General features: G+C 44.1%; 2 protein-coding genes across 2 annotated transcripts in view; one reads left to right on the forward strand and one right to left on the reverse strand.

Annotated features, from left to right (window-relative positions):
- Window positions 1-14,527, forward strand: part of LOC137378417 (uncharacterized) — a 576,275-nt gene that overhangs the window by 216,420 nt on the left and 345,328 nt on the right. The gene's annotated exons all lie outside the window — the stretch shown is intronic.
- mtss1 (MTSS I-BAR domain containing 1) overlaps window positions 1-14,527 on the reverse strand; it is a 171,527-nt gene that overhangs the window by 66,323 nt on the left and 90,677 nt on the right. Inside the window, exon 8 of the mRNA XM_068048606.1 lies at window positions 13,459-13,533. Coding sequence (XP_067904707.1) covers window positions 13,459-13,533 — 75 coding nt within the window. The remainder of the gene's footprint in view (window positions 1-13,458; window positions 13,534-14,527) is intronic.

Here is a 14,527-nt window from a genome sequence, read left to right on the forward strand (position 1 = left end):
AGAGATTATAAATGTAAGCTAGCTAGAAAGATAAAGGCGGACTGTAAAAGCTTCTTTAGGTATGTGAAAAGGAAACAATTAGCAAGGATGAATGTGGGTCCGTTACAGGCGGAGACAGGAGAGTTTGTGGTGGAGAATGAGGACATGGCAGAGAGACTAAACAATTACTTTGTGTCTGTCTTCACAAAGGAAGACACAGAAAATCTCCCAGAAATACTAAGAAACCAAGGGACTTGCAAAAATGAGGAACTGAAAGTAATTAGTATCAATATATATTAATGACTTGGGTGAGGGAATGAAATGTAACATTTCCAAGTTTGCAGACGACACAAAGCTGGGGGGGGGGAATGTGAGCTGTGAGGAAGATGCAAAGAGGCTCCAATATGATTAGGACAAGTTGAGTGAGTGGGCAAATGCATGGCAGATGCAGTATAACGTGGATAAATGTGAGGTTATCCTCTTTGGTTGTAAAAACAGAAAGGCAGATTATCTGAATAGTGATAGACTGGGAAAGGGGGAGGTACAACGAGACCTGGGTGTCCTTATACACCAGTCGCTGAAAGCAAGCATTCAGGTGCAGCAAGCAGTTAGGAAGGCAAATGGTATGTTGGCCTTCATTGCAAGAGGATGAGTACAGGAGCAAGGATGTCTTACTGCAGTTACACAGGGCCTTGGTGAGACCACATCTGGAGTATTGTGTGCAGTTTTGGTCTCCTTATCTGAGGAAAGATGTTCCTGCCATGGAGGGAGTGCAAAGAAGATTTACTAGGCTGATTCCTGGGATGGCAGGATTGACGTATGAGGAGAGATTGGGTCGACCAGGCCAATATTCACCAGAGTTTAGACGAATGAGAGGGGATCTCATAGAAACCTATAAAATTCTAACAGGACTAGACAGGTTAGATGCAGGAAGGATGTTCCCGATGGCTGGAGAGTCCAGAATCAGGGGTCACAGTCTCAGGATACAGGGTATGCCATTTAGAACCGAGATGAGGAGAAATTTCTTCACTCAGAGGTTGGTGAACCTGTGGAATTCTCTACCGCAGAAGGCAGTGGAGTCCAAGTCATTAAATATATTCAAGAAGGAGATAAATATATTTCTTAATGCCAAAGGGATCAAGGGATATGGGGAGAAAGCGGGAACAGGATACTGAATTAGACGATCAGCCATGATTTTTTTTTGAATGGCAGAGCAGGGCCAAAGGGCCGAATGGCCTACTCCTGCTCCTATTTTCTATGTTTCTGTGTTTTTTTTAATAAAGAAAGTAGTACTCAAAAAATTAACTGGATTGAAAATCGATGAAGTTGGACCAGATGAGTTACATCCTAGAGTGTAGAAGGAGGTGGTCGTAGAGATAGTGGATGTATTGGTGGTTAACTTTCAAAATTCTATAGATTCTGGAAGGGTTCGGGAGTGAGAGAGAAAACTGAGGCAGTATAGTGAAGATTTACTAAATTGGTCCCTGGGATGAGGGGGTTGTCCTATGACGAGAGGCCGAGTAAATTAGGTCTATATTCTCCAGAGTTTAGAAGAATGAGAGGTGATCTAATTGAGACATACAAGATTCTGAAAGGGCTTGATAGGGTAGAAGCTGAGAGATTGTTCCCACTGGTCGGGGAATCTAGAACACGGGGGCACAGTCTCAGGATAAAGGTTGTGAAATCTTTGGAATTCTCTATCCCAGAGGGTTGTGGATGCTCCATCATTGAATACATTTAAGGCTGGGATAAATAGATTTTTGGTCTCACAGGGAATCCAGGGATATGTGGAGCGGGCAGGAAAGTGGAATTGAAGCCCAAGATCAGCCATGATCGTATTGAATGGTGGAGCAGGATCGGTGGGTCATATGGTCTACTCCTGCTCCTATTTCTAGTGTTCTTGCGAGAACTACAGACCTGTTAGTTTGATGTCAGTAGTAGGAAAAATGTTAGAATCTATTATAAAGGATGAGATAACTGGACACTTGGAAAATAATGATATGATTGGGCAGAGTCAACATGGATTTATGAAAGGGAAATCATGTTTGACAAACCTGTTGGAGTTTTACTGAGGATGTTACTTGTAGCATAAAGTAGAACCAGTGGATGTGGCGTATTTGGATTTTCAGAAGGCTTTTGATAAGGTCCTACACCGGAGGTCAGTAAACAAAATTATAGCACATGGGATTGGGGGTAATATACTGGCATGGATTGAGAATTGGTTAACAGACAGAAAACCGAGAGTAGGAATAAATGGGTTATTCTCAGGATGGGAGGCTGTTACTAGTAGGGTACCACAAGGATCAGTGCTTGGGCCACAGCTGTTTACAATCTATATAAATGATTTGTATGTAGGGACCAATTGTAATATTTCCAAATTTGCAGATGGCACAAAACTAGGAGGGAATGTAAGCTGTGATGAGGATGCAAGGAGGCTTCAAGGGGATTTGGACAGGCTAAGTGAATGGGCAACAACATGACACAGACCAAAATGTGAATAAGTGTGAATTTATCCACTTTGGTAGAAAAAACAGAAATGCAGAGTATTTCTTAAATGGTGAGAGGTTGGGAAGTGTTGATGTCCAAAGAGACCTGGGTGTCCTTGTTCATGAGTCACTAAAAGCTAGTATGCAGGTGCAGCAAACAATTAGGAAGGCAAATGGAATGTTGGCCTTCATTGCAAGAGGATTTGAGTACAGGAGTAAAGATGTCTTGCTTCAATTGTCTAAAGCCTTGGTGAGACCACACCATGAGTATTGTGTACAGTTTTGGTCTCCTTATCCAAGGAAGATATACCTGCCATAGAGGGAGTGCAAGAGAGGTTCACCAGACTAATCCCTGGGATGGCGGAACTATATTATGAGGAGAGATTGCAGAAACTGGGCCTGTATTCTCTAGAGTTTGGAAGAATGAGATGTGATCTCATTGAAACTTAGAAAACTGCTACAGGGCATGACAGGGTAGATGTGGATGGGATGTTCCCTCTGGCTGGTGAGTCTAGAACCAGGGGACACAGTCTCAGAATAAGGAGCAGGCCATTTAAGACTGAGATGAGGAGGAATTTCTTTACTCAGAGGGTGGTGAATCTGTGGAATTCTCTACCCCAGAGGGCTGTGGAAGCTCAGTCATTGAACATGTTCAAGACAGAAATCTATAGATTTCTGAATACTAACAACATCAAGGGATATGGGAATAGTGGGGAAAAATGGCTTAGAGGTAGTTGATCAGCCGTGATCTGTTTGAGCCATGGAACCATAGAAAAATTACAGCACAGAGGAGGTCATTCAGCCAGTCATGTCCGTGCCAGCCGAAAAAACTAGCCGTCAAATCTAATCCCACCTTCCAGCACCTGGTCCGTAGCCTTGCAGGTTCCAGCACTTCAGGTGCATGTCCAGGTACCTTTTAAAAGAATTGAGGGTTTCTGCCTCCACCACCATTCCTGGCAGTGAATTCCAGACACCCACCACCCTCTGGGTGAAAAAGTTTTTCTCATGTCCCCTCTAATCCTTCTACCAATCACCTTAAATCTGTGCCCCCTGGTAATTGACCTCTCCGCCAGGGGAAACAGGTCCTTCCTGTCTACTCTATCTATGCCCCTCATAATTTTGTATACCTCAATTAAGTCACCCCTCAGCCTCCTCTGTTCTAAGGAAAACAACCCTAGCTGATCCAGTCTTTCCTCATAGCTGCAACTTTCAAACCCTGGCAACATTCTTGTAAATCTCCTCTGTATTCTCTCCACAGCAATTATGTCCTTCCTGTAATGTGGCGACCAGAACTGTACGCAATACTCCAGCTGTGGCCTCACCAGCATTTTATACAGTTCCAGCATTACATCCCTGCTTTTGTATTCTATACCTCGGCCAATAAAGGACAACATTCCATGTGCCTTCTTCACCACTCTATCTACCTGTCCTGCCACCTTCAGGGACCTGTGGACATGCACTCCAAGGTCTCTCACTTCTTCTACCCCTCTCAATATCCTCCTGTTTATTGTGTATTCCCTCGCTTTATTTGCCCTCCCCAAATGCATTACCTTACACTTCTCTGGATTGAATTCCATTTGCCACTTTTCCGCCCATTCAACCAAACCATTGATATCATTCTGGAGTCTACAGCTATCCTCTTCACTATCAACTACACGGCCAATTTTTGTGTCATCAGCAAATTTCCCAATCATGCCTCCCACATTTAAGTCCAAATCATTAATATATACCACAAACAGCAAGGGATCCAACACTGAGCCCTGTAAAACGCCACTGGAAACAGCTTTCCATTCACAAAAACATCCGTCAACTACTACCCTTTGTTTCCTGTCACTGAGCCAATTCTGGATCCAACCTGCCACATTCCCCTGTATCCCATGGGCTTTCATTTTACTGACCAGTCTGCCACGTGGGATCTTGTCAAATGCCTTACTAAAATCCATGTAGACCACATCCACTGCACTACCCTCATCAATCCTCCTTGTTACTTCCTCAAAAAACTCAATCAAGTTAGTAAGACATGACCTTCCTTTAACAAATCCATGCTGACTATCCCTGATTAATCCATGCCTTTCTAAGTGGCAGTTTATCCTGTCTCTCAGAATTGATTCTAATAATTTACCCACCACGGAGGTCAGACTGACCGACTTATAATTATTTGGCCTATCCTTCACACCCTTTTTAAACAATGGTACAACGTTTGCAGACCTCCAATCGTCTGGTACCTCGCCCGTATCCAGTGAGGATTTGAAGATGATCCTCAGCGCATTTGCTATTTCCTCCCTGGCTTCCTTTCACAATCTGGGATGCAATCCATCCGGCCCTGGTGATTTATCCACTTTCAAGGATGTCAGACCCTCTAGTACTTCCTGTCTCATTATGCTTATCGTTACACTTATCGTGAATGGCAGAACAGGCTCGATGGGCCGAATGGCCTACTCCTGCTCCTATTTCCTATGACAGGCTGGCATTTATTGACATCACTCCCAGCTCCCCATATGGCCAGGGCCTACTAGGAAATAACACTGCCCATGTAACACTGAACAACAGGTCCCCGGCTTTGACGGTCTAGAATATTCATTCAGCTCAATTGACTAGAACCAGGTCTCAATGATTCAGAAAGGGAAGCTCACTGACAGGGCAACCTGCTCCAAATAGCCAATCCCTGCTGCAAGAAAATAACAAACTTGCATTTCTATAGCACCTTTCACAACCTCAGGACATCCCAAAGCGCTTTAGTTAATTAAGTACTTTTTTGAGTGTAATCACTGTTGTAATGTAGCAAATGTGGCAGCCAATATGTGCACAGCAAGATCCCACAACCAACAATGTGATAATTACCAGATAATTGGTTTTTAGTGATGTTGATTGAAGGATGAATATTGGCCAGGACACCAGGGAGAACTCCCCTGCTCATCTGCAAATAGTGGCCATGAGATCCTTGAAGTGACTATGTGCGGTCGCCACAGACATGGGGCTGGGCTCCACTGTGATACCGGCTCCATCAAACATTCCGCGTACTCATAGTGCAAAGGCTGACACTTGGGCCAAGTATAGAGTGCTGTTGACCCCACTGCACTGTCAGTGTGCCCCAGTGTGAGTCAACACCTCCACAAGAGGACGGGACAAGACTGAAGTTTTGGGGGGTGTGGCGGGGATGCAGATACTCAGCACTAAAGTTTACTCTCATCCCTTAGCACTCGAAGAAAAGAAACTTTCATCACCCCTGACTGGGCTGGAATCCAAAGCCAGACCACAAGGTTCAACTGAAAATAAGTTAATGTTTTCTGGTCTGGAAGGAAAGGAGGGAGACTGGGCGTGGTTGTAGGGCAGTGGGGAGGGTATTTGATTCTAATCACCTCGAAGGAGAATTTTCCAATTCCAGTGGTTAACCATTAACACAAAAATCATCCTTTCCATTGACCGAGACTCAGCTTAGCTGTAAAAATATGCTGAAGTGATTCATTGTACAAGCTGACAGAACAGAACCTAAAGCCAAAATAAGCCTCACTGTACTTTCATTTGAAGAAAGAGAGTCAGAAAGGAAGCTTAAAAAAATAAAAGAACACATTAAATCAGTTTTTTCAGCCAGCACAGACAGGACGGGCTGAATGGCCTCCTTCTGTGCTGTACTTTTTCTATGGTTCTATTTCCAAAATCTATTTGTCAAAGAGAAACATTTGCTGACTAGTAAGAGATGTCAACTCAGCTATTTAAGGTTCTGGAGAGGCAATGAGGTCATCTCCCAAAACTCAGCCTCTCGTTCACAGACATGTGTTTTGTTCTTGATAATAAAATGTCTCGTCTGGGTTTCCAGCTCCCTCAGTCTCCTTCAGAGAGTCGTCTCACCCTCCAAATCCTCTCAAGTCTTCCCCCAGATTCACCTCATTCTCCTTCTCTCAGAAAGTCTCCTCACCCTCAGAGACTCACCTCAGCCTCCCACATGCAAAAATGGCTCATGGTTTTCCCTAATTTCTAAGAGGTGGTGGACAAAAGTGAACTGATCTTGAAACATCCACGAGTACATCAGATATTGCAGACTGACTTCCTCATCAATCTCAGCAACTTCCCAGCAACGTTTCTGTATAAAAGTCTGTTGCCTCCATTGGGACCCCTCAGCTGTGCGCCCAATAACAGAGCACCACCCTCTGAGAATTGATGCCAGGGAACAGGACTGGGATCGGATAGTCTGTGACTGGTGTGCAACTCCTGCATCGAGCGAGGACGGGCAGGGGAACCAACGAGAATTCCACTCCCAAGTCTAAAATGTGGCCCAGTGAGCAGCTTTCCTGTCTCGTAGCCGGATGGTCATAGGTTCAAGTCCCACTCCACAGACTTGTGCGGAAAATCCAGGCCAACATTCCCAGTGCCAGTACTGACAGAGTGCAGCACTGTCAGAGGTGATGGCTTTCGAATGATATGTTAAACCGAGCCCCCCATCTGCCTTATTCAGATGGACGTCAAAGATTCAATGGAATTATTTTGAAGAACAGGGGAGTTCTCCCTGATGCCCTGGGGGCAATATTTATCACTTAACCTGATTATCTGGCCATTATCACATTATTCTAGTCCTATCTATCAAATCATAGTCAGAGAATCACCTGCAATGGCTTCTCTTCTTGCTCCCACGCCGATATCTCTGGTGTCCCCCAAGGATCTGTCCTTGGCCCCTCCTAGTTCTCATCGACATGCATTCTCATCAAATGACATCATTTGAAAACACAGTGTCAGTTTCCACATGTAGGTTGACATCCAGCTCTACCTCACCATCACCTCTCTCAACTCCCAGAGTGTCTGATATCCAGTACTGGATGAGATGAAATTCTCTCCAACTGAATCCTGGGAAGAGCAAAGCCATTATCTTCCATCTCTGTGACAAACTCCATTCCCTTACCACCGACTCCATCCCTCTCCCTGATAACTGTCTGACGCTGAACCAGTCTGTTCGCAACCTTGGTGTCATGACTGACCCTGAGAGGAGCTTTCACCTATATATCCAAGCCATCACTAAGATCACCTCTTTCCACCTCCTTAACATCACACAACTCCGCCCTGCCTCAGCTCATCTGCTGCTGAAAGCCTCATTCATGCCTTTGTTACCTCTAGACTTGACTATTCCAATGCACTCCTGATCGGTCTCCCACATTTTACCCTCTGTAAACTTGAGATTATCCAAAACTCTGCTGCCCATGTTTGAACTTGCACCAAGTCCCGTTCCCCTGTGCTCGCTGACCTACACTGGCTCCTGGTTAAGCAATGCCTCGATTTTAAAATTCTCATCCTTGTTTTCAAATCCCTCCATGGCCTCGCCCCTCCCTATCTCTGTAATCTCCTCCAGCCCCACAACCCACCCCCCCCCCCCCCACCCGGAGATATCTGTGTTCCTCTAATTCTGGCCTCGAGCATCCCTGATTTCCATCACTCCATCATTGGCGGCTGTACCTTCAGCTGCCTGGGCCCCAAGCTCTGGAATTCCCTCCCTAAACCTCTCCACCTCTTTACCTCACATTCTTCCTTTAAGATGCTCTTTAAAACCTATCTCTCTGACCAAGCTTTTGGTCACCTGTCCTAATATCCCCTTATGGCTCAGTGTTAAATTTTGCTTTATAACGCTCCTGTGAAGCACCTTGGGACATTTTACTATGTCAAAGACGCTATTATAAATACAAGTTGTTGTACAAGCTCTGGGATGTCCTGAGATTATGCAATCAGAGTTTTTTATTTCTTTCCAAGTCTGAAGCTGTCAGGACCGAGTCACAAAGTATAAACACCTAGCCCAGTAAAAAGCCCAGAGCCTTGGCTTTGTGGCCTGAGTGAGTAGCAGAAACTATTCTGACAGGCTGGGAGTATCTGCTCAAATTGAGTCTGGGGAATTCTCCTGTGGTTATTACATTCAGCACTTGCACTCTCCACTACAACAGTCAATTAATCTTGCTCCTTTGTAAAACCTATTTTGACCAACATTTGCTGCAGTATTGATCCTCAAACCGCAGTTATTGATTCTGTTGCTCAATGGCCACAAGCTTATCTTGTTAATCCTTTAAGGAATTATTCAGATTGGATTTGAGAAAGTTCCTTTCAGAGTAAACGGCCACAAACAGTGAATTTGCGTTGATTTCTGTTGCTAACATAAGGATTGCTTTCTCATCTCCCATCCGCTTGTGAAGGAGCCCAACTGCCTGTTCATCCTGTATAACCCTAGTCAGTGAGAACTGGTAGGCTGTTCAACCATGAGGGGCAGCCAACTTGCTGTTTTATCTTGAACCATTCAATTGTCTCTGTGTCTTTGAAAATGCAGAGGGGGTCTACCTTTCCAGCAGGGTCTCTGGAAAATAGACTCCCAGCTGATGGCAGCTATGCAACCACCCCCCACCCCCCCACAAATCACCCTGCTCCCCAGCCCCACCCCAGACCACCAGCCAACTGTCACTCTCACAACCCCCACAGATCAATTTCCATTGGCTGCACCACCTGACATCAGCTTCTCAACAGAGCCCAGCAAGTGAAGGAATGTTGGGAATGCTCCAGGAATTACCACAGATTCCTTACTCTGGAATCTCATTTATGATCGTGGTGAAAATATTTAGGCAAAAAGGTAAACACTGACTGAGATGCTGATCCTGAGATTGTGGTCGGCCTGTCACTGTAATAAACTACTTGACTCAGGCATGGTTCCAAATATCACCAACGTTGTTGATACTGGAGATAGTTGGGCCTCAGAGAGATACGAACATACGAATTAGGAGCAGGAGTAGGCCACTCGGCCCTTCGAGCCTGCTCCACCATTCAATAAGTTCATGGCTGAACTGATTTCTCCACATTCCTGCCTACCCCCGATAACCTTTCACCTCCTTGCTTATCAAGAATCTATCTACCTCTGCCTTAAAAATATTCAAAGACTCTGCTTCCACCGCCTTTTGAGGAAGAGAATTCCAAAGACTCACAATCCTCTAAGAAAAAACATTTCTCCTGATCTCTGCCTTAAATGGGTGACCCCTTATTTTAAACAGTGACCCCTAGTTCTAGATTCTCCCACAAGGGGAAACATCCTTTCCACATCCATCCTGTCAAGACCCCTCAGGATCTTATATGTTGCAATCAAGTCGCCTCTTACTCTTCTAAATTCCAGCGGATACAAGCCGAGCCTGTCCAATCTTTCCTCTTAGACAGCCAAACCTTCCCTGTACTGTCTCCAACACACTTCACCAAGAGGAAGGTGATTTTATTCCATCCTCATCAATCCTCTTATTCCCAGTTATTCACACACTGTTTTTCTGGCTCTGACTACGACTGTCAGATTTACAGTATTTGCTTAGGATGCAATTCTTCCTGTCCCAAAATCTCCGAATTCTCATTTACAAAATTACAAAAGATATTTTATTCTTCATCTTACTTCCCACACTGGGTATGTAGGTTTGGCTGAAGCAATCTCTCTCTCTCCACTCCTCTACAGTGTCAGCGGAGGCCCAGTGTGTCGAATGCCTGCCTCAGAGTCAGAACCTCCAGAGGCCTAAGCACATAATACAGGCGACAGCCCCAGGGAGCACCGCACCGTCCGGAGGGAGCACCGCACCGTCGGGGGGTGGGGGGGGAAGCACCGCACCGTCAGGAGGGGGAGCACCGCACTGTCCGAAGTGGGGGGGGGCGCCGCACCGTCGGAGGGGGAGCGCTGAGGGAGCGCTGCACTTTCAGGTGAGATGTTAAACTGATGTCCTGTCTGCCCCATTAGTTGGGCAACAACTTGCATTTATATAGCGCCTTTAACTGAGTAAAACATAAGATCCTTTACAGGTGCATTAACAAAATTTGACACCAAGTTAGATGAGGAGTTATTAGGACAGGCGGCCAAAAAGCCTGGTCAAAGAGGTACTTTTATGAATAGAGAGGTGGAGGGGTTTAGGGAGGGTGTTCCAGAGTTTAGGACCCAGGCAGTTGAAGGCACAGCCGCCAATGGTGGAGCAATTAGGCCTAAACAATTCTGTAGCACTATTTCAAAGAGCGGGGGAGCTCTCCCCAGTGTCCTGACCAATATTTATCTCTCAACCAACATCACAAAAACAGAATATCTGGCTATTATCACATTACTATTTGTGGGAGCTTGCTGTGCACAAATTGGGTGCTGCGTTCCTACATTGCAACAATGATTACACTTCAAAAGTACTTTATTGGCTGTAAATCACTTTGGAACACCCTGAAGATGGTGAAAGATGCTATACAAATGCAAGTCTTTCATTCTTTCTATTGGCCATGAGCTGTAGTTAGAGCCCAGCTAACAGGACAACTATTCTGCATCATCCAAAGTCAGCAAACAAAGTCAGAACATCTGGCAGAATATCAGTTCCAATCAGTGGCACAAAATGAACCTCACCCCAAAACATAGAGCACAATTTCAATTTCATAAAATGCTGAGTGTATGAGTACAATCTTAACTAAACCTAGGGCTTAGTGCTGAGTAATTACAGCACTTTTTTGGTTTTATTTCAGATTTCCAGCATCTGCAGTATTTTGCTTTTATTTTAGTGTTTAATTCACTGCCACTTCTCTTCCAGGAATGCCTACCTTGAAGAAGTTCGGCTCTTCTCTCCGATGGGATTTTCATGTCTCTTTTACCTTGTTCACTTTCATTGCTTTCTATTTCTGTCCTGGTGTTTGATAAAGTGTCTACCAAAGCACGTTTTGACAGCCACATCTATTCTCTGTGACCCTCTGTCCTATCAACACCTTCCCATTTGTTCTCTTTTGCCCCACCCCAACTTTATTTGCTTAAAACCTATGAAATTTCTAACCTTTGTCAGTTCTGATGAAGGGTCACAGACCTGAAATGTTAACTCTGCTTCTCTCTCCACAGATGCTGCCAGACCTGCTGAGTATTTCCAGCACTTTTTTGGTTTTATTTCAGATTTCCAGCATCTGCGGTATTTTGCTTTTGGGGCTAAGTTTAATTGGCTCATTAGAAAGTGAGTCTGTGAATTAAAAGGGAGATGGCAGATGAACTGAACAGGTATTTTGCATCGGTCTTCACCATAGAGAAGACAAGTAACATCCCAGTATTATCTGTAAATCAGGAAGTGGAAGGTAGGGAGGAACGTAAGAAAATTACAATTACCAGGGAAATGGTACTGAACAAATTGTTGGAGCTGCAGGCTGACAAGTCACTGGGTCCTGATGGACTTCATCCTAGGATGTTAAAAGATGTGGCGAGTGAGATAGTTGATACATTGGTTTTAATTTTCCAAAATTCCCTAGATTCGGGGAAGATTACATTAGATTAGAAAATAGCCTTTATTCAAAAAGGGAGGGAGACAGAAAGCAGGAAACTACAGGCCAGTTAGCTTAACATCCGTCTTGGGGAAAATGTTAGAAGCTATTATTAAAGATATTATAGCAGGGCATTTAGAAAAATTCAAGGTAATCAGGCAGATTCAACATAGTTTTGTGAAAGGGAAATCATGTTTAACCAATTTATTGGAGTTCTTTAAAGAAATAACATGTGGTGTGGTTAAAGGGGAACCAGTTGATGTATTGTACTTAGATTTCCAGAAGGCATTTGATAAAGTGCCACATCAAAGGTTATTGCAGAAAATAAAAGCTCATGGTGTAGGGGGTAAAATATTGGCATGGATAGAAGATTGTCTAGCTAACAGGAAACAGAGAGTAGGCATAAATGGGTCATTTTCTGGTTGGCAAGATGTAACGAGTGGAGTGCCACAGGAATCTGTGCTGGGACCTCAACTTTTTACAATTTATATAAATGACTTGGATGAAGGGACCGAAGGTATGGTTGCTGAATTTGCTGATGACACAAAGATAGGTAGGAAAGTAACTTGTGAAAAGGACATAAAGGAGGCTACAAAGGGATATAGATAGGTTAAGTGAGTGGGCAAAGACCTGGCAAACGGAATATAATGTGGGAAAATGTGAAATTGTCTAAAAAGTGAGAGATTGCAGAGCTCTGAGATGCAGAGGGATCTGGGTGTCCTAGTGCATGAATCACAAAAGGTTAGTATACATGTACAGCAAGTAATTAGGAAAGCTAATAGAATGTTATTGTCCATTGCAAGCAGAATTGAATACAAAAGTAGGGAGGTTATGCTTCAGCTATACCGGGCATTGGTGAGACCACATCTGGAGTACTGTGTACAGTACTGCTCTCCTTATTTAAGGGAGGATGTAAATGCATTGGAAGCAGTTCAGAAAAGGTTTACTAGACTAATACTTGGAATGGGCGGGTTGTCTTATGAGGAAAGATTGGACAGGGCCAGGCTTGTATCCGCTGGAGTTTAGAAGAGTAAGAGGCGACTTGATTGAAGCATATAAGATCCTGAGGGGTCTTGACAGGGTGGATGTGGAAAGGATGTTTCCCCTTGTGGAAGAATCTAGAACTAGGGGTCACTGATTAAAAATAAGGGGTCACCCATTTAAGACAGAGATGAGGAGAATTTTTTTCTCTCAGAGGGTCATGAGTCTTTGGAATTCTCTTCCTCAAAAGGCAGTGGAAGCACTTAAATATATTTAAGACAGCGGTAGATAGATTCTTGATAAGCAAGGAGGTGGAAGGTTATCGGGGGTAGGCGGAAATGTGGAGGTAAGATTACAATCAGATCAGCCGTGATCTTATGAATGGCAGAGCAGGCTCGAGGGGCCGAGTGGCCTATTCCTGTTCCTAATTCATATTTACGAGTCCCTCCAGAATTCTCTAATTATTATTTTTTTACGTGAGGTGCTTTGTTTTCAGCTTAAACACTAACCAAAGTATAGATAGTACCAGGCAGTTGGAAACAGTGTGAGGGGATTAAGTGAGAATTTTAATTGTTTCTCTTTTGTAATATTTCCTGGTTACTGAGAAATGTATTCAGTTGCCTGGTTACTCCCTTGACTTGTTTACATTTGGTTGATTGGACATTTGCTCCTGTCCGAACAGCAGGTTTCAGCCAGCTTTGTGCACATCTTTCAAAGATGTGGGCTTGGTAAATGTAGATTAAAAATCACAAACCTTTCTTCACTTTCTTTTGCAATTTCAGTGTGTCAGATGATTTCTTCTTAATTTCCTGCCGAACTTTCTTGTATTCTGCAAAAATGAACCAGTGGAGCCATCATCAATAAAAAAAGGTTAAAAATGAAGGGAATGTGACAGAAGTAGCAGAGGAATCTCGTTACCCCATGATCAATTGCTGTGATGCTGTTTGACATTTCACAACCAGTCCTGGGAACTGTTACACTCACTGCCCATAAACACACTTTTGCACCAATATCCTGGCAGCAGTTTTAATGAATCACTTTCCCAATCAATGGACTGGGTCACACACAGAACTGCATTTAGTGGGACTTGTACCTAACACTGGGTGGGAAGGGGCTGAGGAGATGCTGTAATGTTTGCAACAATGTGCTAACTGTAGATTCACAGCCCACAAGCCTCCTTCAGAAATATCAGGACTGATCTCAGCTCAGGGGGAACATACAGCCGAGGTGGGGATTGTGAACAATTATGAACAGGAATAGACCCACTGGTCCATATGCTCCTTGTGTAAACCAGGCAACTGCTCATCCCAGCCCCGACACTTGCGTACTAAACATCACAACCTAGCAATATTTCTCTGACTCTTCCACAATCAGATCAGGTACTTCCCATTCACAAATGTGCCAATCCCACAAACAAATAAAGAAAGTTACAAAAGGTTATGATGAACATATGAATTAGGAGCAGGAGTAGGCCACTCGGCCCCTCGAGCCTGCTCCGCCATTCAATAAGTTCATGGCTGAACTGATTACTCCACATTTCCACCTACCCCGGATAACCTTCCAACCCCTTGCTTATCAAGAATCTATCTACCTTTGCCTTAAAAATATTCAAAGATTCTGCTTCCACCGCCTTTTGAGGAAGAGAATTCCAAAGACTCAGGACCCTCAGACAGAAAAAAATTTCTCCTCATCTCTGTCTTAAATGGGCGACCCCTTATTTTTAAACAGTGACCCCTAGTTCTAGATTCTCCCACAAGGGGAAACATCCTTTCCACTTCCACCCTGTCAAGACCACTCAGGATCTTAAATGTTTCAATCAAGTC

Source organism: Heterodontus francisci, chromosome 16 (assembly GCF_036365525.1).
Source record: "Heterodontus francisci isolate sHetFra1 chromosome 16, sHetFra1.hap1, whole genome shotgun sequence".
Lineage (NCBI taxonomy): Eukaryota > Metazoa > Chordata > Chondrichthyes > Heterodontiformes > Heterodontidae > Heterodontus > Heterodontus francisci.